Source organism: Ranitomeya variabilis, chromosome 5 (assembly GCF_051348905.1).
Source record: "Ranitomeya variabilis isolate aRanVar5 chromosome 5, aRanVar5.hap1, whole genome shotgun sequence".
Classification (NCBI taxonomy): Eukaryota; Metazoa; Chordata; class Amphibia; order Anura; family Dendrobatidae; genus Ranitomeya; species Ranitomeya variabilis.
In genome coordinates this window covers 675747408-675774277 of record NC_135236.1, presented here as the reverse complement: position 1 = coordinate 675774277, position 26870 = coordinate 675747408, and the positions used below count along the sequence as shown (strand labels likewise).

At 44.6% G+C, this 26870-nt stretch overlaps 2 protein-coding genes across 3 annotated transcripts in view; both read left to right on the top strand.

Annotated features, from left to right (window-relative positions):
- LOC143777006 (E3 ubiquitin/ISG15 ligase TRIM25-like) overlaps positions 1-26870 on the top strand; it is a 334722-nt gene that overhangs the window by 40898 nt on the left and 266954 nt on the right. The gene's annotated exons all lie outside the window — the stretch shown is intronic.
- LOC143777009 (E3 ubiquitin/ISG15 ligase TRIM25-like) lies at positions 4291-7012 on the top strand. Its single transcript, XM_077266896.1, has one exon. It carries the CDS (start codon positions 4325-4327, stop codon positions 6041-6043), a length of 1719 nt encoding a protein of 572 aa, XP_077123011.1. The 5' UTR covers positions 4291-4324; the 3' UTR covers positions 6044-7012.

The following is a 26870-nucleotide window of genomic DNA, read 5'->3' as shown; positions in this document are numbered from 1 at the left end:
AGAGCACAGTCGCACGACCACTCCATCCGCAGCTGCCAGTGTTGCACACAAGGTGTCCCATTATGGAACAGCTAGTGGTAAGCGTCAGCAGGCTGTGTTACAAATGAAGTGTTTGGGCGACAACAGACACACTGCGGAAGTACTAGCCAAGTACTTGCAGCAACAAACTCAGTCATGGCTGGGCAGTGTACATCTTGAGGCAGGCAAGGTAGTCAGTGATAACGGAAGGAATTTTATGGCTGCCATAGCCCTTTCAGAACTTAAACACATACCTTGCCTGGCTCACACCTTGAACCTGGTGGTGCAGTGCCTCCTCAAAAATTACCCGGAGTTGCCAGCCCTGCTCCTGAAGGTGCGAAGACTTTGCTCGCACATCCGCTGGTCGCCCGTACACTCCAGCCGTATGCTAAACCATCAGCGATCGCTGAATCTTCCCCAGCACCGCCTAATAATCGACGTTGCAACAAGGTGGAACTCCACACTGCACATGGTTCAGAGGCTGTGTGAACAGAGGCGTGCTGTAATTAATTTGTGGGAGGATACACATTCACGGGCAGGCACTTGTATGGCAGACATGGAGTTGTCTGGTGTGCAGTGGTCGAAGCTACAAGACCTCTGTCAAGTCCTTCAGTGTTTTGAGGAATGCACACGGCTGGTAAGTGCAGACAACGCCATTATAAGCATGAGCATCCCCCTAATGCGTCTGCTGATGCAAAGTTTGACGCACATTAAGGAGCAGGCGTCTGCAGCCGAGGAGGAGGGGAGCCTTGATGACAGTCTGCCATTGTCTGCTAAGGGAACTCGCCTGGACGAGGTGGCGGATGAAGAGGAGGAGGATGATGGGGATGAATATTTATGGGAGGAGGATGCTTCTCAGGGGGCAATAGAAACTGGTGGCGTTGCAAGGTCAGGTACAGGGTTTTTGCGGGACACAAGTGATGTTGATTTGCAAAAAAGTGCTCCTCAACCCAGGCACAAGCAGTGAATTAACACCTGGAACATTGGCCCACATGGCTGAGTATGCCTTGCGTATCCTAAAAAGGGACCCCCGCATTATCAAAATGATGACCGATGACGATTACTGGTTGGCCTGCCTCCTGGATCCACGATAGAAAGGAAAATAACAAAATATCATGCCACATGAGAACCTTGAGCAAATATTGGCTACCAAACAAGCAACTCTTGCAGACCGTTTGGTTCAGGCATTCCCAGCACACAGCGGCGGTGATGGTTCTCACATGAGCCGTAGGGGGCAACATGGCAGAGGTGTTAGAGGTGCACAAATCCGAAGTGGCGTTGGACAGAGGGGTTTTATGACCAGGTTGTGGAGTGATTTCGCAATGAACGCTGACACGACAGGCACTGCTGCATTGATTCATAGTGACAGGAGACAGCATTTGTCCAGTATGGTTACGAACTACTTTTCCTCCCTTATCGATGTTCTCCTTCACAGGTCATTCCCCTTTGATTACTGGGCATCTAAAATAGACACCTGGCCTGAATTGGCAGAATATGCATTACAGGAGCTCGCTTGCCCTGCTGCTAGTGTGCTATCAGAAAGAGTCTTCAGTGCTGCTGGTTCAATACTGACCGAAAAAAGGACACGTCTGGCTACCCGAAATGTTGATGATCTAACCTTCATTAAAATGAACCAATCATGGATTTCAAATTATTTGGCCCCACCTTCCCCTGCTGACACGTAGCTTGCCTGACAAAATGTCTTGCTTTTGGCCTCCTCGTACTGACTTCTCCAATTCCTCCATTTGCAGCTGCTGAATGTCCATCATAGGCCATTTTTATACCTCCCTAAATGGGCTGACTCCCCCCACAGGGCCGTGGTCACCACCTGGCGCAAACACCCGTGCGAGTGTCGTTTGCCTGGACAGGTGGGTGTGCCCACTTTTGGGCGACGGCACTGGCACAGGGTCCCTCATAGTACAATGAAGTGTCTCTGACGGTGGTGGTGCACAACCAACGTCAGACACACCATCGTAATATGAGGGGCCCTGTGCCAGTACCGCCGCCCACGAGAGAGTGTTCCCCCCTATCTCGAACAGTGATCTACCACTTGCAATACTTACCTCTTCCTGCTCCACCACTGTGTAGTCTGTGCTGTTAAATCCTTCAATGGCACTGCCAATACAAATTTGCTGAAATGATAGATGATAGTTAAAATATACAGGGGCACTGGCCTCCATTTAGACCAGTTAATACTTTGCGCCTACTACCACTGTCTGCTGTTCAGCAGAGGAGCCCACCCCTGTACCTAGCTATGCCACCTGTTTATTTATGAACAATTTTTTGGCAGACATTTAGCCCACTTTATTATTTGGGCCTACTAACTCTGTTTAGTCCTGTTACCAATTTTGAACTGCATTTAGCCTACTTTATTATTTGGGCCTACTTACTGTGTCTGCCACTCATTACAGTTGTCCTCCACTGAACAAAGCAATGCCGCCTGTTTAGTCCTGTTACCACATTTGAACTGCATTTAGCCCACTTTATTATTTGGGCCTATATCTGTGTTTCCTCCTCATCCTGCCCATTGCCCAGCCACTGCTAGGTGTGTCTGCTGGTACATTGACCCAGACCACTACATTCCACTTGCACTCTACACAGCCAGAATCTGACCATGCTGAAAGTCAGGTTCCCCTTCCCGTATACTATACCACCTTACACGGGGACCAAGAGGAAGGTGCAGATGAAAGTGCAGGTTCCTTCATCAGGTGGGGGGGCATACTCATTGGCGACGTCACTGGCACATGGCCCCTCATAGTACCCAAAAGTGTCTCTGCCAGTGGGAGGCGCCACCTGCCGTCAAACACACCGCTGTACTGTGAGGGGCCCTGTGCCAGTGCCAGTGCCAACGAGGCCCCCCCCTGCTTGCTCAGGATCACAGCACTTGCAAAGTTGAAATACTTACCTCTCTCTGCTCCACCGCTGTGAGCGTGACGTATTCTGCGTTTCCTGGGCCCACGAAAATCTTGAGCCAGCCCTACCCCCCCACAACCTTAGCCAAATGACCCCCAGTTTTCAATGCCTAACTATTATTATTATAAAGTAAATTAAGATTGACAAGCTTCAGTAATAAGAATTGATGTTTTTGGCATTAAAATGGGCACTGTAGGTGTTTTCCTGTCCTCCACTCACTGCCGACTTTGATTCCCCATTGACTTGCATTGGGTTTCGTGTTTCAGTCGGCCCTTGACTTTTCGCAATAATCGGCCGATTTCACCCGACCCGACTTTTGACAAAGTCGGGTTTCGCGAAACCCGACTCGATCCGAAAAAAGTAAAAGTCGCTCAACTCTAGTGGAGACACAATAATAAAACAAAAATCTGAAGTCAGATATTTAGACACCATTGGACATTAAATAGTGTAATAAATAAGATGAGTGACGTGAAGCAGAACTATCAATACGGGGAGGGGAGAAATAGTTGAGGCAGTAAATATTAGAGAAGTTCATAGTTCAGGAAGGTAAACGATTTATTGTCCCCTGATTGAGGTCTGGTCCTGGGTTGTGATGCCCCCACAAGGTCTGAGGAGCACAGAGAATTATATTAACCCATATGCCCAGTGGATGGTTTGGAGTTGATGAGAAATATCAATAGAACCTGAGAGCTGTGCATGGGAGAGGGGAGAAGAGATGGACTGATGTGAAGAGAGTGCACAGAATGTGTAAATGAGTGTTAGATGATTTAAAGGAAAGCAGTAGCTAGGACATAGCTGAAGCAAGGAGATATGAATAATAAATAATGTTATACAACTGAACAAGCAGTAGGTTTGTTTGAATATCTGGCATAGATTATCTCCTGCCCTGTCTAACTGCCATGCCAAAGTGCATGTACTCTGCAGATATTGCACTTAGAGAGATAAAATAAAAAGACTAACAATTGAGCATATGCTTGTGTGTCATATAGAGTATTAGACAGGGCAGCCCCATATAGGAAAGATAAATATTATTCAGAAAAAGAAACCACCAATTATTATTATACAAGTTATACCACGATCTTTCATTTAAACAGCAAAAGTAGAAGTAGTAGCAACAGTAATAATGTAAAAATATGTGGCATTTTATTTAACTGATTATTGATTAATGATTATATATGGTTATAAAGTCATGATTATTACTGTGTTAACTGACAAAACAATGTTACGTGATCATGAAAGCAAAGAGATATGCCAAATGTGATGACCCTGCCCTCAAGGTCTTACAAGCCAGGACGGTAAACAACCAAAGATAAATTATATGCTGGAACACACCCTACTGCCAGTTACATTGGTCATAGTCGTTTTCTCTGCTCACGAGTGATCTATCTAAGCAATGGCGTCTGCTGAACTGAGACAAGAACTGACATGTTCCATCTGTATGAACATTTATACAGAACCTGTAACCCTGAGATGTGGACACAACTTCTGCCGAGGATGTATTGATAGAGTGCTGGATACACAGGATGGGGATGGACTTTATTCCTGTCCTGAATGTAGAGTGACATTTCGTAAGTGGCCTCCACTAGAAAGGAACATAACTCTGTGTAATGTCGTGGAGAATTTCCTGTCTACTCATCAATATCAGGAGGAGATCACCGGGATCTGCTGCACTTACTGTGTGGACTCTCCTACACCTGCTGTGAAATCCTGTCTGCTGTGTGAGGCTTCTCTGTGTGATAATCACCTAAGAGTTCACAGCAAAGGACCAGATCATGTCCTCATTGATCCTAGCACTTCTATGGAGACCAGGAAATGTTCTGTACATATGAAGATCCTGGAATATTACTGCACTGAGGACGTTGCTTGTATCTGTGTGTCCTGCAGTTTGGTCGGAGAACATCGGGGACACCGGGTGGAGACGCTGGATGAGGCTGCAGAGAAAAAGAAGAAGAAACTGAAACATGTCGTCCAGAAATTAATAATAAAGAGAAAGGAGATTGATGAAAGACTCCAGAGTTTGAAGAAGTGCTGGAGAAAAGCTCAAGAAGGAGCATCTGGAGAAGCCGAGATAGTCACTGCCCTGTGTACTAACATCAGGAGACCGGTGGACGACCTGGAGAAGAGGATCCTGAGTGAGGCCTCCAGTCAGGAAGAGCAGGTGTCACTGTCACTGTCTGATGTGATCCATCAGCTGGAACTAAAGAAGGACGAGTTGTCCAGGAAGACGAGGCACATTGAGGAGCTGTGTAACATGACGGATCCACTGACTGTCTTACAGGATCCAGACACACGTGACTTGTATGATCCTGAGGAGGAAGGAGGTGATGAGGCCATAGGAGGACATGATGAAGGTGATGAGGAGGCAAGAGAACATGATAAGACACATGATGTAGATGTAATTACAGGGATGATACATGCTGGTTCCTGTGATATAGTGACATATCTACAGACCATCTCACCTGAAAAACAAAAAGAAATGAGGCCACAACCCCCCAGTGCCCAATCTGTGAATAACTGCATGCAAGTAATGGATTCAGAAAAGGGAGGGATCTATGGGGAGGGTCCTGCAGACATATTACTGGATGTAAACACGGCTGCTAATAATCTCCTTATATCAGACGACCTGAAAATTGCGACCAGGACAGAAATAAGACAGAATCGTCCAAAAACAGCAGAGAGATTCCTGTATAATCAGGTGATGAGCGGGAGGAGATTTACCTCAGGACGACATTACTGGGATGTGGAGATCAGTGGATCAGGGAGGTGGAGAGTGGGGATGTGTTACCCCAGTATAGACCGGAGTAGAGATCAGTCATACATTGGATATAATACCAAGTCCTGGTGTTTACATAGATCGCTGGGGTATAACAATCAGTATTCATTAATAGTGATACATGACAGGAAACAGCTCCCGTTACCTCACCGGATCTCCAGTGATAGAGTCAGGATATGTCTGGATTATGAGGCCGGGCAGTTGTCCTTCTATGCGCTGTGTGACCCCATCAGACACTTACACACCTTCACTGCCACCTTCACCGAGCCCCTACATGCTGTGCTATATGTATATGAAGGTTCTATAAAGATATCAGGAGGACCCGAGAGGAACCATTAATAGAAAAATAGCTACCTAGCGACTGGAGACATCACACAGAGCGTAATATATAATTGGTGGAGAATTCAGCCAGTGGGAGAAGTCTCATAAAGGATCTGATTCCTTGGGGGTGTATTTATATGACACGTTTTCTGGTTGCATTTTATTCGTTGTTCTCATAAATGCAGAAAAACCTCCGATCCTATTTTTTTTTCAAAATGGCCCAAAATGCGATATCCTTAGATAACACTTCTTGTGCTCCTCAGAAAGACTTGTGACCATGAGGAAAAGTCACTGTACAGCCCGAGACTTATAAATGTTGATATCAACCATAAACCTCTTATCTTTGGGATCATTGCAGAGCCTGAAGTGAAGCCTCTCACAGGGTAAATAAGGTTTTTTACGCTTTAGGGAACGCTCATGTGGGTCGGAAACTCTGTGGGTTTTCTGTCCTGGAACAGAAGCAAAGTGGATGAGGTTTCAACTTATTCGGGACAAAATTATTTTTAGTGTTTTGAATTTTCATTTTTCCCTCCCCCTCTTCTCAGGGTGATAATTTTTATTTTATTCACCATAACTGTATGAGGATTTGTTCTTTGCATGTTAAGTTATAGCTTTGAATGACACCATTCATTTTACCGTATCATGTGCTGAGAAACTGGAAAAATTTCCAAGTGCAGTTAAATTGTGAAATAACTGCTAAAATTTGGCTTTTTAAATATATTTATTTTTAGTTTTGTGTCGCATTTAATGTGCATTTTAAAATAATTTTGTATTTTGATCGACCGGATTTTTATGCACATGGTGATTCCAATAATGTTTCTTTTTAAAAAAAAACTGAAAATAGGAGGTGATTTAATTTTAAACTTTTATATTTGCTAAGATTTTTAAAACATTTTGTTTTATTTTTTTATTTATTTTGTACTCCCCTTGGGAGACTCTTACTGCAGAATGCAGTATATAACATAAATCACATTTGCTTTGAACATGTTGTGGTTGAATATTTTAGATTATTTGTAGCTTAAAATAAATGTAAAGTCATTAGTGTCTCACAGTAAGGGCTTGTTTCCACTTGCGAGAAACACGTCCGTATCTTGCATGTGGAAACCAAGCTCTGGCGCCGGCACTTTGGAGCGGAGCATGCAGCTCTATGTGTTCCTATGCAGCCGCACGCTCCGCTCCAAAGTGCCGGCGCCACAGCTTGGTTTCCACATGCGAGACACAGACGTGTTTCTCGTAAATGGAAACAAGCCCTAAGGCTGTGATCAGACTTATCGTTTTTTCCCCCTCCTTAAAAATGTTAATAAAGTATTTCACCTACACAATAGGAACAAGCATAAACCTCTCATGTGAACACAGCCTAGAACTAGCATTAAGTAATGGGAAATGTATTTATACCTCTATGCATCGTCCTGATAATTTTACTGATAATTATTTCCTCTTATAATGTAACAATGGTCATCTATTAATGATCTGATGATAAGTCATACGCAGATTTTGTACATTCAGTTTCTTATACTTAGCGTTCGCTCACATCTGTGTATATAAAATAGCCCTTATTCTCATCCAGAAAAGTGGCAAAAATGTCATTCCGTATGTCATGCGAGTGTGCGATTTTTATTTTTACTCGCTTTGCATCTGTATGACACGAGTATGCAATGCATTTTTCACATAATCTTTTACATGCTGTAATTCTCTATGTAACTTAAAGCTAGTTTACAAAGTTGTCCAAATGCTATGGAGCCTCATTCAGAGAACGTAGAAGCAGCCACTCCGGGTCGCGCTGCACTCCGAGACTCAGCAGCTGTGATGTGTGGTGACTTCATTAACTATATCACTCATCAAAGTCACAGACACGCTGCCCTTTATGAGACTCGGCGACTTTGATGAGCGGTGTAGTGACTGACATCACTGCTCATCACAGTAGCATGATCTCGTGGAGTGCAGAGAGACCCGGAATGGCTACTGCTACAGCTTTTGGAGCTTCGTTCTCTGAACAAGGTTCCATAGCATTTGGAAGTCAGATTTGGCAATTGTCATGGCAAGGTCATGGACTATGGCGGATATGCGTGGGAACTTTTTCTTTTCTAATTGTCTTGCATTTGGGCTTGAACCCTTAAGCCTGGGTTTTGTGGTCGGCTTCTCTGTCCTCCAAGCCACAGCAGATACACCTTTTTTTCCAGGTGTTTTGTTTCTGTTATCCACACTCCAGTCGTTTTAGGGTAAAAGGTGTTTATTTAGTCATCTGTTTGCCCTATCACCTTTCGTGTGCAGCTTTAGATTCTTTCCCCCTGGTGGTATTTCCTGTTAGTGATAGTCTCATTTGGATGTCCACCCATGCAGCTGTAGTTTAAGCCAGTCGTGAAAGACCAGCTAGGGTTTATCTCTTTGTTGATCATGTTTTTTACCCTGCAACTATCTTCTGTTTCTTTTTAGGAAGTATGTGGCAAATTCTCTATCAGTACGTATTTCATCCCTTGTACTTTGTGTTTTGTTTTACTCACTCTGGAATTTTTTTTTCGCACACTCTCACTTCTGTAGGTAATTTGCACTCTGATCTGCTCTCTGGTTCTTTAAGAGGTACGTGAAGTGCTTGACGGCCTTTCAGGCAGCATAGGTCCGAGTTACCATCGTCTAGTTTGTGATTAGGGCAATCTCAACTCACGGAGGAGGCACTAAGGACTGCGGGATCAGGATCTTTAGTCTGTACAGTAACCAGCAGGGACAGTGGCAGTTTTTTAGTGTGTTACCTTTTTACTCAAGTGCGTTGCTACACTACATAACATTATTGCTTCATTTTCTGTGTGCTGAGAAGCCATCATAGACGCTGTGGATGCCCTGACCACGTCTATGAAGGTGTCAGACATCCAGTAGCAACAACAGTATGCATTATCTGTCATTACAGAGGTTCTACTCCACCGCAAACAATCTTCTGAGCCTAAGGTGAGTTTATCAGATTGTTTTGATGGGGACCAAAGTAAGTTTTCCATTTTTTTTTTCTTCATGTAAGTTGTATTTTCGTCTCCGTCCTGCCTCATCTGGAGGAATCAACATGTGAGCATTGCTCTGTTGTTGCTCTGTGGAGATCCTCAATATTGGGCATTTTCTCTGCCTTAGGATTCTCCAGTGTTTTCCTCAGTTGATGCTTTTTTCTCTCCTCTGGGGCTCATTTCTGACAATCTCCATTAGGTTGCTGTTGCTGAATCAATGATCAGCAGGTTCATTCAGGGAAATCGAAAGTGGAGGACTACTCCTGTCAGTGCATACGTTAGGTAGGCCATGTGAATGTATACGGATGCCTCCGTATGCGTCATTTTGATTCTGCACTGAACTGCGTCGAACACAACATGTTGCATTTTGCTGCTGTCTGCGCAGCGTCAAAACGATGCATGCGGATGCATCCGCATACATTCGCATGACCTGCGTACCCAATGTTAAAGATAGGTACGCAGGACGCATGCCGACGTAGGCGGAGCTGAATGGAAGAGGTGTGGCAGTGGGTGGAGCTTAACGGAGGAAATAGGTAGCCCTCCGCTGGTCTGCCCAACACAAGTGTGAAACCAGCCTCAGAAGGGTTACGAATTGTCAGATTACACATTAGGTGACGCTGTCACTTTACATAATATAATACTTATTCCTAGTGTCACTCTCTGAGGCCACGTTCACATGTTCAGTATTTGGTCAGTTTTTTTACCTCAGTATTTGTAAGCCATAACCAGGAGAAGAACAATCAGAGGAAAAGTAGAATAGAAACATGTCACCACTTCTGCATATTTTTACCCACCCCTGGTTTTGGCTTTCAAATACTGAGGTAAAAAACTCACCAAAAACTCACTGTGGGAACATAGACTAAGGCCACGTGCACACTTTGAGTAATTGTTGAGTTTTTTTACCTCAGTATTTGTAAGTCAAAATCAGGAGTGGGTGAAAAATGCAGAATTGGTGACGTGTTTCCATTATACTTTTCTTCTGATTGTTGCTCTCCTCGTTTTGGCTTACAAATACTGAGGTAAAAAATTCACCAGATACCCAACATGTGCACGTGGCCTTAGGCTACTTTGGTGATTTTTTACGCTGTGTATTATCGAACAATTGCAGGTAACCTGTCCAAAAGCTCATCATGGTTGCATAGCCTAAGGCTACATGCACAAATTGAGTATTTGGTGAGTTTTTTTTACCTTAATATTTGTGAGATAAAACCAGAAAGGGGTAAAAAAAAATGCAGAAATTATGTTTCTATTAGGCCATGTTCAGTATTTGATAATTTTTTTACCTCCGTATTTGTAGCAAAACCAGGAGAGGATCAATCAAAGGAAAGGAATAATAGAAACACGTCACCACTTCTGTATTTTTTACGCACCCCTGGTTTTGGCTCTTAAACACTGAGGTAAAAAACTCACAAAATACTCAGTGTGTGCACGTGGCCTCCAAAAAATCTGCAACATCAAAATCTGAGCATCTCTCAGCCTCAACTCATGAAGGCAGACATACTTCAGATGTCTCCAACCTGTGCGGCTCCGGCTGATATGAAACTACAACTTGTGATCCACGGGATGCAGACATTGGAGCTACAAGAATTTCAGGTAAGAATAAAAACTGAATCATTGAAATCTACTGAGAGGAAATCAGAAGGAGGAAGGAGACCGGACAGTATAACTCACACGGACACAATCGAAATCATGAATGCCAAAAAATATTTATTATTGCCATCTTGTGGCCACTGGTGGAGACACAATAATGTACGGCCTCTGGCATGTCTGTACCGTGTTCACAAATAGATAGAAAGATACTAAAAGTTTGAGGGTCCTCGGTGGTTGATACCTTCTAATGGCAAACTGAAAACAGGGTAATAAATAGCAGCTTTGTAAACTACTCCGAACTCTTTATCAGGCATAGAATAACGCAAAATCTGAATAGTCACATATTTACACACAACTGGACATAGAAGAGTGCAATAAATAAGATGAGTGACATGAAGTCCCCTCTCTTCTGCCCACCGGGCGCCAGCGACAGGATTCTGTAGGTTCAGTAAGCTAAAATCTATGCTGTCATGCGGGAAGTAGTGATGAGCGAGTATACTCGTTGCTCGGGTTTTCCCGAGCATGCTTGGGTGGTCTCCGAGTATTTTGGGGTGCTATGGGATTTAGATTATGTTCATGCAGCTGCGTCGACATAAACTAAATCCCCGAGCACACCGAAATACTCGGAGACCACCCGAGCATGCTCGGGAAAACCCGAGCAACGAGTATACTCGTTCATCACTAGCTGGAAGGTTTCCTGCACAGTAACAGTTAATAGCCGCCAGCCAATCACAGCATTAAGAATATCCCATATTTAGCCCCTACAGTACTAATGTCCTACATCCTGCTCCCATATGTACTCCATTCTAGACCATTACTGGCCAAATGTTTCTCCATCCTGGCACCATGTCTCTCCATACTGCCCCTATGTCTCCGCACAGTGTCCCCATATTTCTCCACACTGCCCCCATGTCTCTCCATCCTTTCCCCATGTCTCTCCCTACTGCCTCCATGTCTCTCCATAGTGCCCCCATACTGCGGCTTTACAAAAAAAAAAGTTTTTCCTTACCTGGCCGCAGTCCAGCGGTGTTCTCGCCTCAATTCATCTGAGGTGCGGACGTGCCGGCGCATGGCAGTGATGTCATATGCCGGTGACGTGCGCGCTAGTCAGCACCTGCCCGGCCCATCTGTATAACAACCTGTTCAGCCTGCAGCTGCCAGGGCTCCTCTGTCTAACACCCGGTCCAGCCCGTACCTGCCATGCCCATCTGTTCAACATCCGCTCCAGCCTGCACATGCCATTTCCCATCTGTTCAACAGCCAGTCCAGTCTGCCCCTGCCAGACTCCTGTTCCTCAGCTGGTCCAGCCCGCACCTGCCAGTGCTCATCCATCTAACCACTGGTCCAGTGCGCACCTCCCAGTTTGTTTCTGTTCCTCAGCCGGTCCCATCTGCACCCTTGGTTTCAGTGTCCCTCAGTGCCTCTCTGTATTTTTCGCCCCTCCTTTGGGCTGTACCAGCCTACTTGCTCTATAGGGGGTCAGCTATCACCTTCTATAGGTCAGCCCTGGAGTAGCACCTGGTGCCACCTCCTTATCCCTCCTTGGGTGGCGGTATCACCTGGTGCCACTTATCCAAGTTTGGATTTGGTAGGCCACCTAGTTACGCCCCTCCAGGCTTTCCAAGGACTACGGCACAGTGGTTTCATCACCGTGCCCGTTACAGTCTGCATCTGCTGGGTTGGCTGTAGTAGAAGAGGTGTCGGTCCCCATTATACTAATTCTACTCTATTGAAATTGTCTCACTTTGGTGGTGTCTGCCACTAATTTTTGGAAATGTGTAGACTCCTGGTTGAGTTTCCTTCATGTGTGTTGCCGGTAGCAATAGGCCCCGAGACCATCATGCCTCCACTTCCTTTGTCAACTACCCGTGTTACTATCCTTACATTTTTCTGACAATAGTAGTCTATGAAACAGATATTTATGCCACCTGAGTGTGGCCAAGCATGAAAACAGATTGAGCTGTTGCAGGGTGGTATCAGGGCTCCCAGCACATCAGGCGTACACCCTCACCCACCTCGTCTTAATTTGAAGTTCAATTCAAAGCTGTAAATGCTGGCCCAGACCCTGATAACTCATGCATGGCTGACTGCTGCCGTGCCATTCTAAAATTTGCCTTGTGGGTCAATTGAGGTCACTTTCCTGGTGTCTGCCCCTAATTTGATGTGTTTTGTCAACTTTTGGGCCCATTTGAAGGTTTTGTGTATGTGAGGGAGGTAGAGGGTGGTAGTCGTGGCTGAAAGCATTTGCGTTAGCGAGCTCTGCCCTCCCAACACATACTGTCCATAGCTCTGCATACCTGTGGCTTCTTCACCGGAACCGTCAGGGTCCTCTGTTGTGAATTCCGTTCTCGGGCTCCCTCCTGTGGTCGTGAATGGTACTTTGGTGAGTTCGGTCATTGGACACCCTCTGGTGGCTTTGAGTGGAACTGCTGATCTTTGAGGTTTGCATTCTCAGCTGCCCTCGCTTATTGCTTCTGCTGGCTTCTCTATTTAACTCTGCTCAGATCGTTAGTTCATGCCAGCTGTCAATGTCTCAGTACTGGTTCAGATCTCTCTTGGATTTCTCAGATGACTCTGTTTCTAGTCCAGCTTGCTATTATGATATTTCCTTGCTAGCTGGAAGCTCTGGGGGTGCAGAGTTGCACCTCCACACCGTGAGTCGGTGTGGAGGTCTTTTTGCACACTCTGCGTGGTTTTTGTAGTTTTTAATACTGACCGCACAGTTCCCTTTCCTATCCTCTGTCTATCTAGAGAAGATTCGGCCTCCTTTGCTAAAATCTGTTTCATTCCTGTGTTTGTCACTTCCCTCTTAACTCACAGTCAATATTTGTGGGGGGCTACCTTTCCTTTGGGGAATTTCTCTGAGGCAAGGTAGGCTTCTATTTCTATCTTTAGGGGTAGTTAGCTCTTAGGCTGTGAAGAGGCGTCTAGGGAGAGTTAGGCACGCTCCATGGCTATTTCTAGTGTGTGTGATAGGATTAGGGATTGCGGTCAGTAGAGTTACCACCTCCTCAGAGCTTGTCTCAGGTTTTCCGTTTTAACCATCAGGTCATTCCGGGTGCTCCTAACCACCAGGTCCATAACAGTACAGCTGGCCAGCAAAGTGTTAATGCATCTCAAAAGAAGGATAAGAGAAGTTCTGAGTCAATTTTTTTTTCTTTGCAGCTTGTTTTGTCTTTCTTTTCCCCTTAACCTCTGGGTGGTTCAGGACTCAGGTGTAGATATGGATATTCAAGGTTTGTCCTCTTGTGTGGATCAACTCACTGCACGGGTACAAAGTATTCAAGATTATGTAGTTCAGAATCCGATGTTAGAGCCTACCTAGAATTCCAATTCCTGATTTGTTTTCTGGGGATAGATGTAAATTTTTGAATTTCAAAAATAATTGCAGACTGTTTCTTGCTCTGAAACCCTGCTTCTCTGGTGACCCCATTCAGCAAGTAAAGATTATTATTTCTTTGTTGCGTGGCGACCCGCAAGACTGGGCATTCTCCCTTGAGCCAGGAAATCCTGCATTGCTTAATGTAGATGCATTTTTTCTGGCGCTTGGATTGCTTTATGACGAACCAAATTCTGTAGATCAGGCAGAAAAGATCTTGCTGGCTCTATGTCAGGGTCAGGAAGAAGCAGAAGTATATTGCCAGAAGTTTAGAAAGTGGTCTGTGCTTACACAATGGAATGAGTGTGCCCTGGCAGCAATTTTCAGAAAGGGTCTTTCTGAAGCCCTTAAAGATGTTATGGTGGGGTTCCCCACGCCTACTGGTCTGAATGAATCAATGTCTTTGGCCATTCAGATTGATCGGCGTTTGCGCGAGCGCAAAGTTGTGCACCATTTGGCGGTGTCCTCTGTCATGATCTCCATGGCCAGAGAACTAGCATAAGCCTCAATAGGAACAAGCTCTTGGAAGATGTAACTGTACTGACCATGAACTAAACCTACCGCATCATCTAGAAGTAGCCAGGTAGCATGTCCTACTTTTATCCCTATATGCCCAGCGCCGGCCGGAGAACTAAATAATGCTAGCAGAGGGAAATATAAGACCTGACTCACCTCTAGAGAAATGCCCAAAAAGGAGACAGAAGCCCCCCACATATATTGGCGGTGATATGAGATGAAACAACAAACGCAGCAGGAAAATAGTTTTAGCAAATTTGAGGTCCGCTTTCTAGATAGCAGAAGACAGAAAGCATACTTTCATGGTCAGTAGAAAACCCTAACAAAACACATCCAGAAATTACTTTAGGACTCTGGCATTAACTCATAATACCAGAGTGGCAATTCCTGATCAACAAGAGCTTTCCAGACACAGTAACGAAACTGCAGCTGTGAACTGGAACCAAAATACAAAAACAAAACATGGACGAATGTCCAACTTATCTAGTAGATGTCTGGGAGCAGGAACAAGCACAGAGAGGCTTCTGATAACATTGTTGACCGGCAAGCATCTAACAGAGAAGCCAGGTTATATAGCGACACCCAGATCTAATCAGAACAGGTGAACAGGGAAGATGATGTCACAAGTTCAATTCCACCAGTAGCCACCGGGGGAGCCCAGAATCCAAATTCACAACAGTACCCCCCCCTCAAGGAGGGGGCACCGAACCCTCACCAGAACCACCAGGGCGATCAGGATGGGCCCTATGAAAGGCACGAACCAGATCAGAGGCATGAACATCAGATGCAGTGACCCAAGAATTATCCTCCTGGCCGTATCCCTTCCACTTGACCAGATACTGGAGTCTCCGTCTGGAAACACGGGAGTCTAGGATTTTTTCCACAACGTACTCCAACTCACCCTCAACCAACACCGGAGCAGGAGGCTCAACGGAAGGCACAACCGGTGCCTCATACCTGCGCAATAACGACCGATGAAAAACGTTATGAATAGAAAAGGATGCAGGGAGGTCCAAACGGAAGGAAACAGGGTTAAGAATCTCCAATATTTTATACGGACCGATGAACCGAGGCTTAAACTTAGGAGATGAGACCCTCATAGGGACAAAACGAGAAGACAACCACACCAAATCTCCAACACAAAGCCGAGGACCAACACGACGGTGACGGTTGGCAAAAAGCTGAGTCTTCTCCTGGGACAACTTTAAATTGTCCATCACCTGCCCCCAGATATGATGCAATCTCTCCACCACCGCATCCACTCCAGGACAATCCGAGGATTCCATCTGACCGGAGGAAAATCGAGGGTGGAACCCCGAATTACAGAAAAACGGGGACACCAAAGTGGCAGAGCTGGCCCGATTATTGAGGGCGAACTCCGCCAATGGCAAAAAAGCAACCCAATCATCCTGGTCAGCAGACACAAAACACCTCAGATATGTCTCCAGGGTCTGATTAGTCCGCTCGGTCTGGCCATTAGTCTGAGGGTGAAAAGCAGATGAAAAAGACAAATCTATGCCCATCCTAGCACAGAATGCCCGCCAAAATCTAGACACAAATTGGGTTCCTCTGTCAGAAACGATATTCTCAGGAATACCATGCAAACGAACAACATTTTGAAAAAACAGGGGCACCAACTCGGAAGAAGAAGGCAATTTGGGCAGGGGAACCAAATGGACCATCTTAGAAAAACGGTCACACACCACCCAGATGACAGACATCTTCTGAGAAACAGGCAGATCTGAAATAAAATCCATCGAGATGTGTGTCCAAGGCCTCTTAGGAATAGGCAAGGGCAACAATAATCCACTAGCCCGAGAACAACAAGGCTTGGCCCGAGCACAAACGTCACAAGACTGCACAAAGCCTCGCACATCTCGTGACAGGGAAGGCCACCAGAAGGATCTTGCCACCAAATCCCTGGTACCAAAAATTCCAGGATGACCTGCCAATGCAGAAGAATGTACCTCAGAGATGACTCTACTGGTCCAATCATCAGGAACAAACAACCTATCAGGCGGACAACGATCCGGTCTATCCGCCTGAAACTCCTGCAAGGCCCGCCGCAGGTCTGGAGAAACGGCTGACAAGATAACTCCCTCCTTAAGAATACCTGTGGGGTCAGAGTTGCCGGGTGAATCAGGCTCAAAACTCCTAGAAAGGGCATCCGCCTTAACATTCTTAGAACCCGGTAGGTACGATACCACAAAATTAAACCGAGAGAAAAATAATGACCAGCGCGCCTGTCTAGGATTCAGGCGCCTGGCGGTCTCAAGATAGATCAAATTTTTGTGGTCAGTCAATACCACCACCTGATGTCTGGCCCCCTCGAGCCAATGGCGCCACTCCTCAAACGCCCACTTCATGGCCAAAAGCTCCCGATTCCCAACATCATAATTCCGCTCAGCGGGCGAAAATTTACGGGAAAAGAAGGCACAAGGCCTCATCACGGCGCAGTCAGAACTTTTCTGCGACAACACTGCCCCAGCCCCGATCTCAGAAGCGTCGACCTCAACCTGAAAAGGAAGAGTCACATCAGGCTGACGCAACACAGGGGCAGAAGAAAAACGGCACTTAAGCTCCTGAAAGGCCTCCACAGCATCAGGGGACCAATTAGCAACATCAGCACCCTGTCTAGTCAAATCGGTCAATGGCTTAACGACATCCGAAAAACCAGAAATAAATCGACGATAAAAGTTGGCAAAGCCCAAAAATTTCTGAAGACTTTTAAGAGAAGAGGGCTGCGTCCAATCACAAATAGCTTGAACCTTGACAGGATCCATCTCAATGGAAGAGGGAGAAAAAATATATCCCAAAAAGGAAATTCTCTGAACCCCAAAAACGCACTTAGAACCCTTGACACACAGAGAATTAGACCGCAAAACCTGAAAAACCCTCTTAACTTGCCGGACATGAGAGTCCCAATCATCCGAAAAAATCAGAATATCATCCAGATACACTATCATAAATTTATCCAAAAAATCGCGGAAAATATCATGCATAAAGGACTGGAAGACTGAAGGGGCATTAGAAAGACCAAAAGGCATCACCAAATACTCAAAGTGGCCCTCGGGCGTATTAAATGCGGTTTTCCACTCATCCCCCTGCCTGATCCGCACCAAATTATACGCCCCACGGAGATCAATCTTAGAGAACCACTTGGCCCCCTTTATGCGAGCAAACAAATCAGTCAGCAACGGCAATGGGTATTGATATTTAACCGTGATTTTATTCAAAAGCCGATAATCAATACATGGTCTCAAAGAGCCGTCTTTTTTTGACACAAAGAAAAAACCGGCTCCTAAGGGAGATGACGATGGACGAATATGTCCCTTTTCCAAGGACTCCTTTATATATTCTCGCATAGCAGTATGTTCAGGCACAGACAGATTAAATAAACGACCCTTTGGGTATTTACTACCCGGAATTAAATCTATAGCACAATCGCACTCACGGTGCGGAGGTAGCGAACCCAGCTTGGGTTCTTCAAAGACGTCACGATAATCAGACAGGAACTCAGGGATTTCAGAGGGAATAGATGATGAAATGGACACCAAAGGTACGTCCCCATGAGTCCCCTTACATCCCCACCTCAACACAGACATAGCTCTCCAGTCAAGGACTGGGTTGTGAGACTGCAGCCATGGCAATCCTAGCACCAAATCATCATGTAGATTATACAGCACCAGAAAACGAATAGTCTCCTGGTGATCCGGATTAATACACATAGTCACTTGTGTCCAGTATTGTGGTTTATTATTAGCCAATGGGGTGGAGTCAATCCCCTTCAGAGGAATAAGAGTCTCCAAAGGCTCTAAATCATACCCACAACGATTGGCAAAGGACCAATCCATAAGACTCAAAGCGGCGCCAGAGTCGATATAGGCGTCCGTAGTAATAGATGACAAAGAGCAAATCAGGGTCACAGACAAAATAAATTTAGACTGTAAAGTGCCAATGGGAACGGATTTATCAAGCTTTTTAGTACGCTTAGAGCATGCTGATATAACATGAGTAGAATCCCCACAATAGAAACACAACCCATTTTTCCGTCTAAAATTCTGCCGCTCGCTTCTGGACAGAATTCTATCACACTGCATGTTTTCTGGCGTCTTCTCAGTGGACACCGCCAGATGGTGCACTGGTTTGCGCTCCCGCAGACGCCTATCGATCTGAATGGCCATTGTCATGGACTCATTCAGACTTGCAGGCACAGGGAACCCCACCATAACATCCTTAATGGCATCAGAAAGACCCTCTCTGAAAGTAGCCGCCAAGGCACACTCATTCCACTGAGTAAGCACAGACCATTTACGGAATCTTTGGCAGTAAATTTCAGCTTCATCTTGCCCCTGCGATAGGGACATCAAAGTTTTTTCTGCCTGAAGTTCCAAATGAGGTTCCTCATAAAGCAAGCCCAAGGCCAGAAAAAACGCATCCACATTGCGCAACGCAGGATCCCCTGGTGCCAATGCAAAAGCCCAATCTTGAGGGTCGCCGCGGAGCAAGGAAATCACAATCCCAACCTGCTGTGCAGGGTCTCCAGCAGAACGAGATTTCAGGGACAAAAATAACTTACAATTATTTCTAAAATTCTGAAAGCTAGATCTATTCCCTGAGAAGAATTCCGGCAAAGGAATTTTCGGCTCTGATACCGGAGCATGAACAACAAAATCTTGCAAACTTTGTACTTTCGTGGCGAGATTATTCAAACCTGCAGTTACACTCTGTAGATCCATTATAGACAGGTGAACATAGAGCCATTCAAAGATTAGAAGGAGAGAGAAAAAAAAGAAAGACTGCAGCATAGACAGACTGGCAAGTGATCCAATTAAGAGCACACTAACTACTAGAGAAAAAAAAAAAAAAAAAAATTTTCAGCAGACTTCTTATTTCTCTCCTTTCTCAGCCAAGGATTTTAACCCTTTAGTGGGCCGGTCAAACTGTCATGATCTCCATGGCCAGAGAACTAGCATAAGCCTCAATAGGAACAAGCTCTTGGAAGATGTAACTGTACTGACCATGAACTAAACCTACCGCATCATCTAGAAGTAGCCAGGTAGCATGTCCTACTTTTATCCCTATATGCCCAGCGCCGGCCGGAGAACTAAATAATGCTAGCAGAGGGAAATATAAGACCTGACTCACCTCTAGAGAAATGCCCAAAAAGGAGACAGAAGCCCCCCACATATATTGGCGGTGATATGAGATGAAACAACAAACGCAGCAGGAAAATAGTTTTAGCAAATTTGAGGTCCGCTTTCTAGATAGCAGAAGACAGAAAGCATACTTTCATGGTCAGTAGAAAACCCTAACAAAACACATCCAGAAATTACTTTAGGACTCTGGCATTAACTCATAATACCAGAGTGGCAATTCCTGATCAACAAGAGCTTTCCAGACACAGTAACGAAACTGCAGCTGTGAACTGGAACCAAAATACAAAAACAAAACATGGACGAATGTCCAACTTATCTAGTAGATGTCTGGGAGCAGGAACAAGCACAGAGAGGCTTCTGATAACATTGTTGACCGGCAAGCATCTAACAGAGAAGCCAGGTTATATAGCGACACCCAGATCTAATCAGAACAGGTGAACAGGGAAGATGATGTCACAAGTTCAATTCCACCAGTAGCCACCGGGGGAGCCCAGAATCCAAATTCACAACAGTCCTCTGAGCGGAGGCCTGAGCCTATGCAATGTGATAGGACTTTGACCAGAGCTGAACGGCAAGAACACAGACGTCAGAATGGGCTGTGTTTTTACTGTGGTGACTCCACTCATGCTATTTCTGATTGTCCTAAGTGCACTAAGAGGTTCGCTAGGTCTGTCACCATTGGTATTGTACAGCCTAAATTTCTCTTGTCTGTTACTCTGATTTGCTCATTGTTGTCCTACTCTGTTATGGCATTTGTGGATTTGGGCGCTGCCCTGAACTTGATGGATTTGGAGATTGCCAGGCGCTGTGGTTTTTCCTTGGAGCCTTTGCAGAGTCCTATTCCCTTAAGGGGGATTGATACTACGCCATTGGCTAAGAATAAACCTCAGTACTGGACTCAGCTGACCATGTGCATGGCTCCCGCACATCAGGAAGATATTCGCTTTTTGGTGTTGCATAATTTGCATGATGTTGTCGTGTTGGGTTTGCCATGGTTACAGGTTCATAATCCAGTACTGGATTGGAAATCAATGTCTGTGTCTAGTTGGGGTTGTCAAGGGATACATAGTGATGTTCCTTTGATGTCAATTTCTTCTTCCACTCCTTCTGAAGTCCCTGAATTTTTGTCGGATTACCAGGATGTATTTGATGAGCCCAAGTCCAGTGCCCTACCTCCTCATAGGGACTGCGATTGCGCTATTAATTTGATTCCTGGTAGTAAGTTCCCTAAAGGTCGACTTTTCAATTTATCTGTGCCAGAACATGCCGCTATGCGGAGTTATGTAAAGGAGTCCTTGGAGAAAGGGCATATTCGCCCGTCTTTGTCACCGTTGGGAGCAGGGTTCTTTTTTGTGGCCAAGAAGGATGGCTCTCTGAGACCCTGTATAGATTACCACCTTCTCAATAAAATCACGGTCAAATTTCAGTACCCTTTGCCTCTTCTGTCTGATTTGTTTGCTCGGATTAAGGAGGCTAGTTGGTTTACCAAGATTGACCTTCGAGGGGCGTATAATCTTGTGCGTATTAAACAGGGCGATGAATGGAAAACAGCATTCAATACGCCCGAGGGCCATTTTGAGTACCTGGTGATGCCATTCGGGCTTTCTAATGCTCCATCTGTGTTTCAGTCCTTTATGCACGACATCTTCCGGAAGTATCTGGATAGGTTCATGATTGTATATTTGGATGATATTTTGGTCTTTTCGGATGATTGGGAGTCTCATGTGAGGCAGGTCAGGATGGTATTCCAGGTCCTTCGTGCTAATGCGTTGTTTGTGAAGGGGTCTAAATGCCTCTTTGGGGTTCAGAAGGTTTCCTTTTTGGGCTTCATTTTTTCACCTTCTACTATCGAGATGGACCCTGTTAAAGTTCAGGCCATTTATGATTGGACTCAACCTACATCTGTGAAGAGTCTTCAGAAGTTTCTGGGCTTTGCTAATTTTTACCGTCGCTTCATCGCTAATTTTTCTAGTGTGGTTAAGCATTTGACTGATTTGACGAAGAAAGGCGCTGATGTGGTGAATTGGTCCCCTGAGGCCATTGAGGCTTTTCAGGAGCTTAAACGTCGTTTTACTTCGGCCCCTGTGTTGCGTCAGCCAGATGTTTCGCTCCCTTTTCAGGTCGAGGTTGATGCTTCTGAGATTGGGGCAGGGGCTGTTTTGTCTCAGAGAAGTTCTGATGGCTCTTTGATGAAGCCATGTGCTTTCTTTTCTAGAAAGTTTTCGCCTGCTGAGCGTAATTATGATGTTGGCAATCGGGAGTTGTTGGCTATGAAGTGGGCATTCGAGGAGTGGCGACATTGGCTTGAGGGAGCCAAACATCACGTGGTGGTCTTGACTGATCACAAGAATCTGACTTACCTCGAGTCTGCCAAGCGGTTGAATCCTAGACAGGCTCGATGGTCGCTGTTTTTCTCCCGTTTCGATTTTGTGGTCTCATACCTTCCGGGATCTAAGAATGTGAAGGCTGATGCCCTTTCTAGGAGTTTTTTGCCTGATTCTCCGGGAGTCCCTGAGCCGGCTGGTATTCTCAAAGAGGGGGTGATTCTGTCTGCCATCTCCCCTGATTTGCAGCGGGTGCTGCAGGAGTTTCAGGCTGATAGACCTGACCACTGTCCAGTGGAGAAACTGTTTGTCCCTGATAGATGGACTAGTAAAGTTATTTCTGAGGTTCATTGTTCAGTATTGGCTGGTCATCCTGGGATTTTTGGTACCAGAGATTTGGTTGCTAGGTCCTTTTGGTGGCCTTCCTTGTCACGGGATGTGCGTTCTTTTGTGCAGTCCTGTGGGACTTGTGCTCGGGCCAAGCCTTGCTGTTCTCGTGCCAGTGGGTTGCTTTTGCCTTTGCCTGTCCCGAAGAGGCCCTGGACGCATATTTCCATGGATTTTATTACTGATCTTCCTGTCTCTCAAAGGATGTCCGTCATCTGGGTGGTTTGTGATCGGTTTTCTAAGATGGTCCATTTGGTACCCTTGCCTTAATTGCCTTCCTCCTCTGATTTGGTTCCATTATTTTTTCAGCATGTGGTTCGTTTGCATGGAATTCCGGAGAACATTGTGTCTGACAGAGGTTCCCAGTTTGTTTCTAGGTTTTGGCGGTCCTTTTGTGCTAAGATGGGCATTGATTTGTCTTTTTCTTCAGCGTTCCATCCTCAGACAAATGGCCAAACCGAACAAACCAATCAGACCTTGGAAACCTATCTGAGATGCTTTGTTTCTGCTGATCAGGATGATTGGGTGACCTTCTTGCCATTGGCCGAGTTCGCCCTTAATAATCGGGCTAGTTCGGCCACTTTGGTTTCGCCTTTTTTTTTGTAATTCTGGTTTTCATCCTCGTTTTTCTTCAGGGCAGGTTGAGCCTTCTGACTGTCCTGGTGTGGATTCTGTGGTGGACAGGTTGCAGCAAATTTGGACTCACGTGGTGGACAATTTGACGTTGTCTCAGGAGAAGGTGCAACGTTTTGCGAACCGCCGTCGCTGTGTTGGTCCCCGACTTCGTGTTGGGGATTTGGTTTGGTTATCTTCTCGTTATGTTCCTATGAAGGTTTCTTCTCCTAAGTTCAAGCCTTGTTTCATTGGTCCTTATAAGATTTCTGAAATTATCAATCCTGTGTCGTTTCGTTTGGCCCTTCCAGCTTCTTTTGCCATCCATAATGTGTTCCATAGGTCGTGGTTGCGGAGATATGTGGCGCCTATGGTTCCTTCCGTTGATCCTCCTGCTCCGGTGTTGGTTGAGGGGGAGTATGTGGTGGAGAAGATTTTGGATTCTCGTATTTCGAGACGGAAGCTTCAGTACCTGGTTAAATGGAAGGGTTATGGTCAGGAGGATAATTCCTGGGTTGTTGCCTCCGATGTCCATGCTGCCGATTTGGTTCGTGCCTTTCATTTGGCTCGTCCTGATCGGCCTGGGGGCTCTGGTGAGGGTTCGGTGACCCCTCCTCAAGGGGGGGTACTGTTGTGAATTCCGTTCTCGAGCTCCCTCCTGTGGTCGTGATTGGTACTTTGGTGAGTTCGGTCATTGGACACCCTCTGGTGGCTTTGAGTGGAACTGCTGATCTTTGAGGTTTACTTTCTCAGCTGCCCTCGCTTATTGCTTCTGCTGGCTTCTCAATTTAACTCTGCTCAGATCCTTAGTTCATGCCAGCTGTCAATGTCTCAGTACTGGTTCAGATCTCTCTTGGATTTCTCAGATGACCTGTCTACTCCAGCAGAAGCTAAGTCCCTGCTAGTTATTTTGTTGTTCATTTGATTTTTGAGAATATTTCTCAGTACATGCTATGTTTCTAGTCCAGCTTGCTATTATGATATTTCCTTGCTAGCTGGAAGCTCTGGGGGTGCAGAGTTGCACCTCCATACCGTGAGTCGGTGTGGAGGTCTTTTTGCACACTCTGCGTGGTTTTTGTAGTTTTTAATACTGACCGCACAGTTCCCTTTCCTATCCTCTGTCTATCTAGAGAAGATTCGGCCTCCTTTGCTAAAATCTGTTTCATTCCTGTGTTTGTCACTTCCCTCTTAACTCACAGTCAATATTTGTGGGGGGCTACCTTTCCTTTGGGGAATTTCTCTGAGGCAAGGTAGGCTTCTATTTCTATCTTTAGGGGTAGTTAGCTCTTAGGCTGTGAAGAGGCGTCTAGGGAGAGTTAGGCACGCTCCACAGCTATTTCTAGTGTGTGTGATAGGATTAGGGATTGCGGACAGTAGAGTTACCACCTCCTCAGAGCTTGTCTCAGGTTTTCCGTTTTAACCATCAGGTCATTCCGGGTGCTCCTAACCACCAGGTCTATAACAGTCCTCTGTACGTTTCTATTGGTTTCCTAGGTCCGGTTTAGTGCAAAATGATCCACAGTCCAATTCAACTTTCAAACAGGTAACTTTACTGATTCTGATACACAGCATATTCGTATTCTTTCCAGCATCAACATCAGGTCTCACAATGTGCTGCTCCTCCTCTGTCCCTGTTCTTATTTCTGTCACTAAGCTCGTTCGCTCAGCATCCTCACTGTTCAGCCTTACTCCATTTGGGGACTACCTCAGCCGTTTCGCCCTGGTTCTGAGGACATCAGCCCATGCAATAAGCTACCACATAATGAGCAACCTAAATCATCCAAGAAAAGAAACAGTGCAAAAAAAGACTTTGTATAAAAATATTATTTTATTAGAATTATTACATATGTAAAAAAAACTAAATTTGATCAAATATAGCTGATATACAAAAACACAATGTAATGGTAAAATTAGACGCCAACCAATCAACATAAAGTTCATTAATAACCCTCCACAATGGTATGAAATAAACCAGCACTAGTTTCCACTATAAAAAATAGTGCAAAAAAATGATGACAAAAAATGACAAAAAAATATATATATATTATTAAAACGAAAAAACGTGTAAAAAAATATATGTAATCCAAGTGCAATGTGCTAATAAAGTGCCAAAGTAATCACACCTGGGCCTATATTGCACAAGCCCATAAAATTAAATGCACTACAAAAAAGGAATAAGTGCAATGTGCCAAATAAAGTGCCCAAAAATATTGCTTAAGAAATATATATATATTACAACTGGGCTTATATTGCACAAGCCCATACAAAATAACTAATATAGAAAGTGCATAGATAAGGTGTCTAAACGGACTCTATACCAAGTCTATATTGCACTAAATAATCACATAAGCACAAAGGATACCACTATAATGGTCATAAAGGTGCTTAGTTCAAGTACTAAAGTGCAAACAGTGCTGGACAAGTAAAATCAATTAGCATACAAACATACCAGGGAGGATAAATAGATTAAATAAATAAAGTGGCTCAATATACCTACATGTGCAGGATACCCTACGCGCGTTTTGGCGCCTGCCTTCTTCCGGGGGGTGTATACAATAGGCACAAAACAAAGAGCTTTTATAGGGTGCTAATTAGTGAGTCACTCAGTGCTGGCCAGTTCAAACGGCGCATGCGCGGCCGCCCAGCCAATGGCCGCATCCATCCAGCGTCACCCCGGCAACGCCAGACACCAACAACGCCGCCCACGTAAATCACGTGGACGGAGAGGCGGAGGCAGCGTCACCAGGGAGAAAGACGCCGGAATGAATGAAACCAGAGACCTGGGAAAGCCGCGCATGCGCACAACCGCCAGAACGGAACTCAAAAACAATGAATAAGATAAAAATAGGTAACAGAGTTGTACAATATAAATAAAATGAACTAACAACTATATTTCATAATAATAATTAATCATAGGTGAATACCAATATAAGCACTATGCTTTTTAGACACTTTGCATGAAATAATACAACAATTTTATATATATGCCCAATGTGGGAATTGTATTGCGTGTCCCAATATTGATTGTGCTACTAATTTTTTTGGATCGGATAATAAAACATACAAAATTACGCAGAAAATTACATGTAGTACAAAAGCTGTAATATATCATGCGACATGTCCCTGCTCTAAAATCTACATCGGGTTGACAACCAGATGTTTGAAAACGCGTGTGCGGGAACACGTAAGGGACATTATAGCAGCAGCAAAGGAAACATCTGTGGAACATTTGAAAACGTTACCACGACATTTCAGGATCCACCATAATTGTGATCCAACCGGTCTTCGTGTGATCGGTATAGATAGGATAATTAGTGATTTACGTGGTGGTAATGTGAGTCGTAGACTGGCCCAGAAAGAGAGTAGATGGATATGGACTCTCCGTACACTCCAACCTCTGGGTCTCAATGAGGCTTTGAGTTATTCATCCTATCTCTGATCAATTTTTAGGTTTTATTTTTTAGGTGTCTTTTTTATATATAATAAATTAATATTTTAACATGTTTCCAATGTTTAACATATTTATATTATGTACATACTAACTATTCTATATTATTCATTTATTTTTAGTTTGTGGTCCATTCTATATTATATTGAATAATGGGATCAATTACATGTATCTTGGGACCTTGTACTGAAGAGAATAAATACTTTTGGATGGAGTATCCCTCTATGGACTATGAATATCAATTAAAATAGGATTTGGTTGTTGTCACTTTGTGTGATATTTATTTATTTATTTTTCATTTATATATTTTTATTTTTATTTATTGTCTGTAATTTATATCTATATATAGGCTTTTTGCTTATTTATTTAATTAATTATTATATTTTCATTATTATAAGTATGTATAATTATATTTGATAAAAGAAAAACATTATTTACTATAT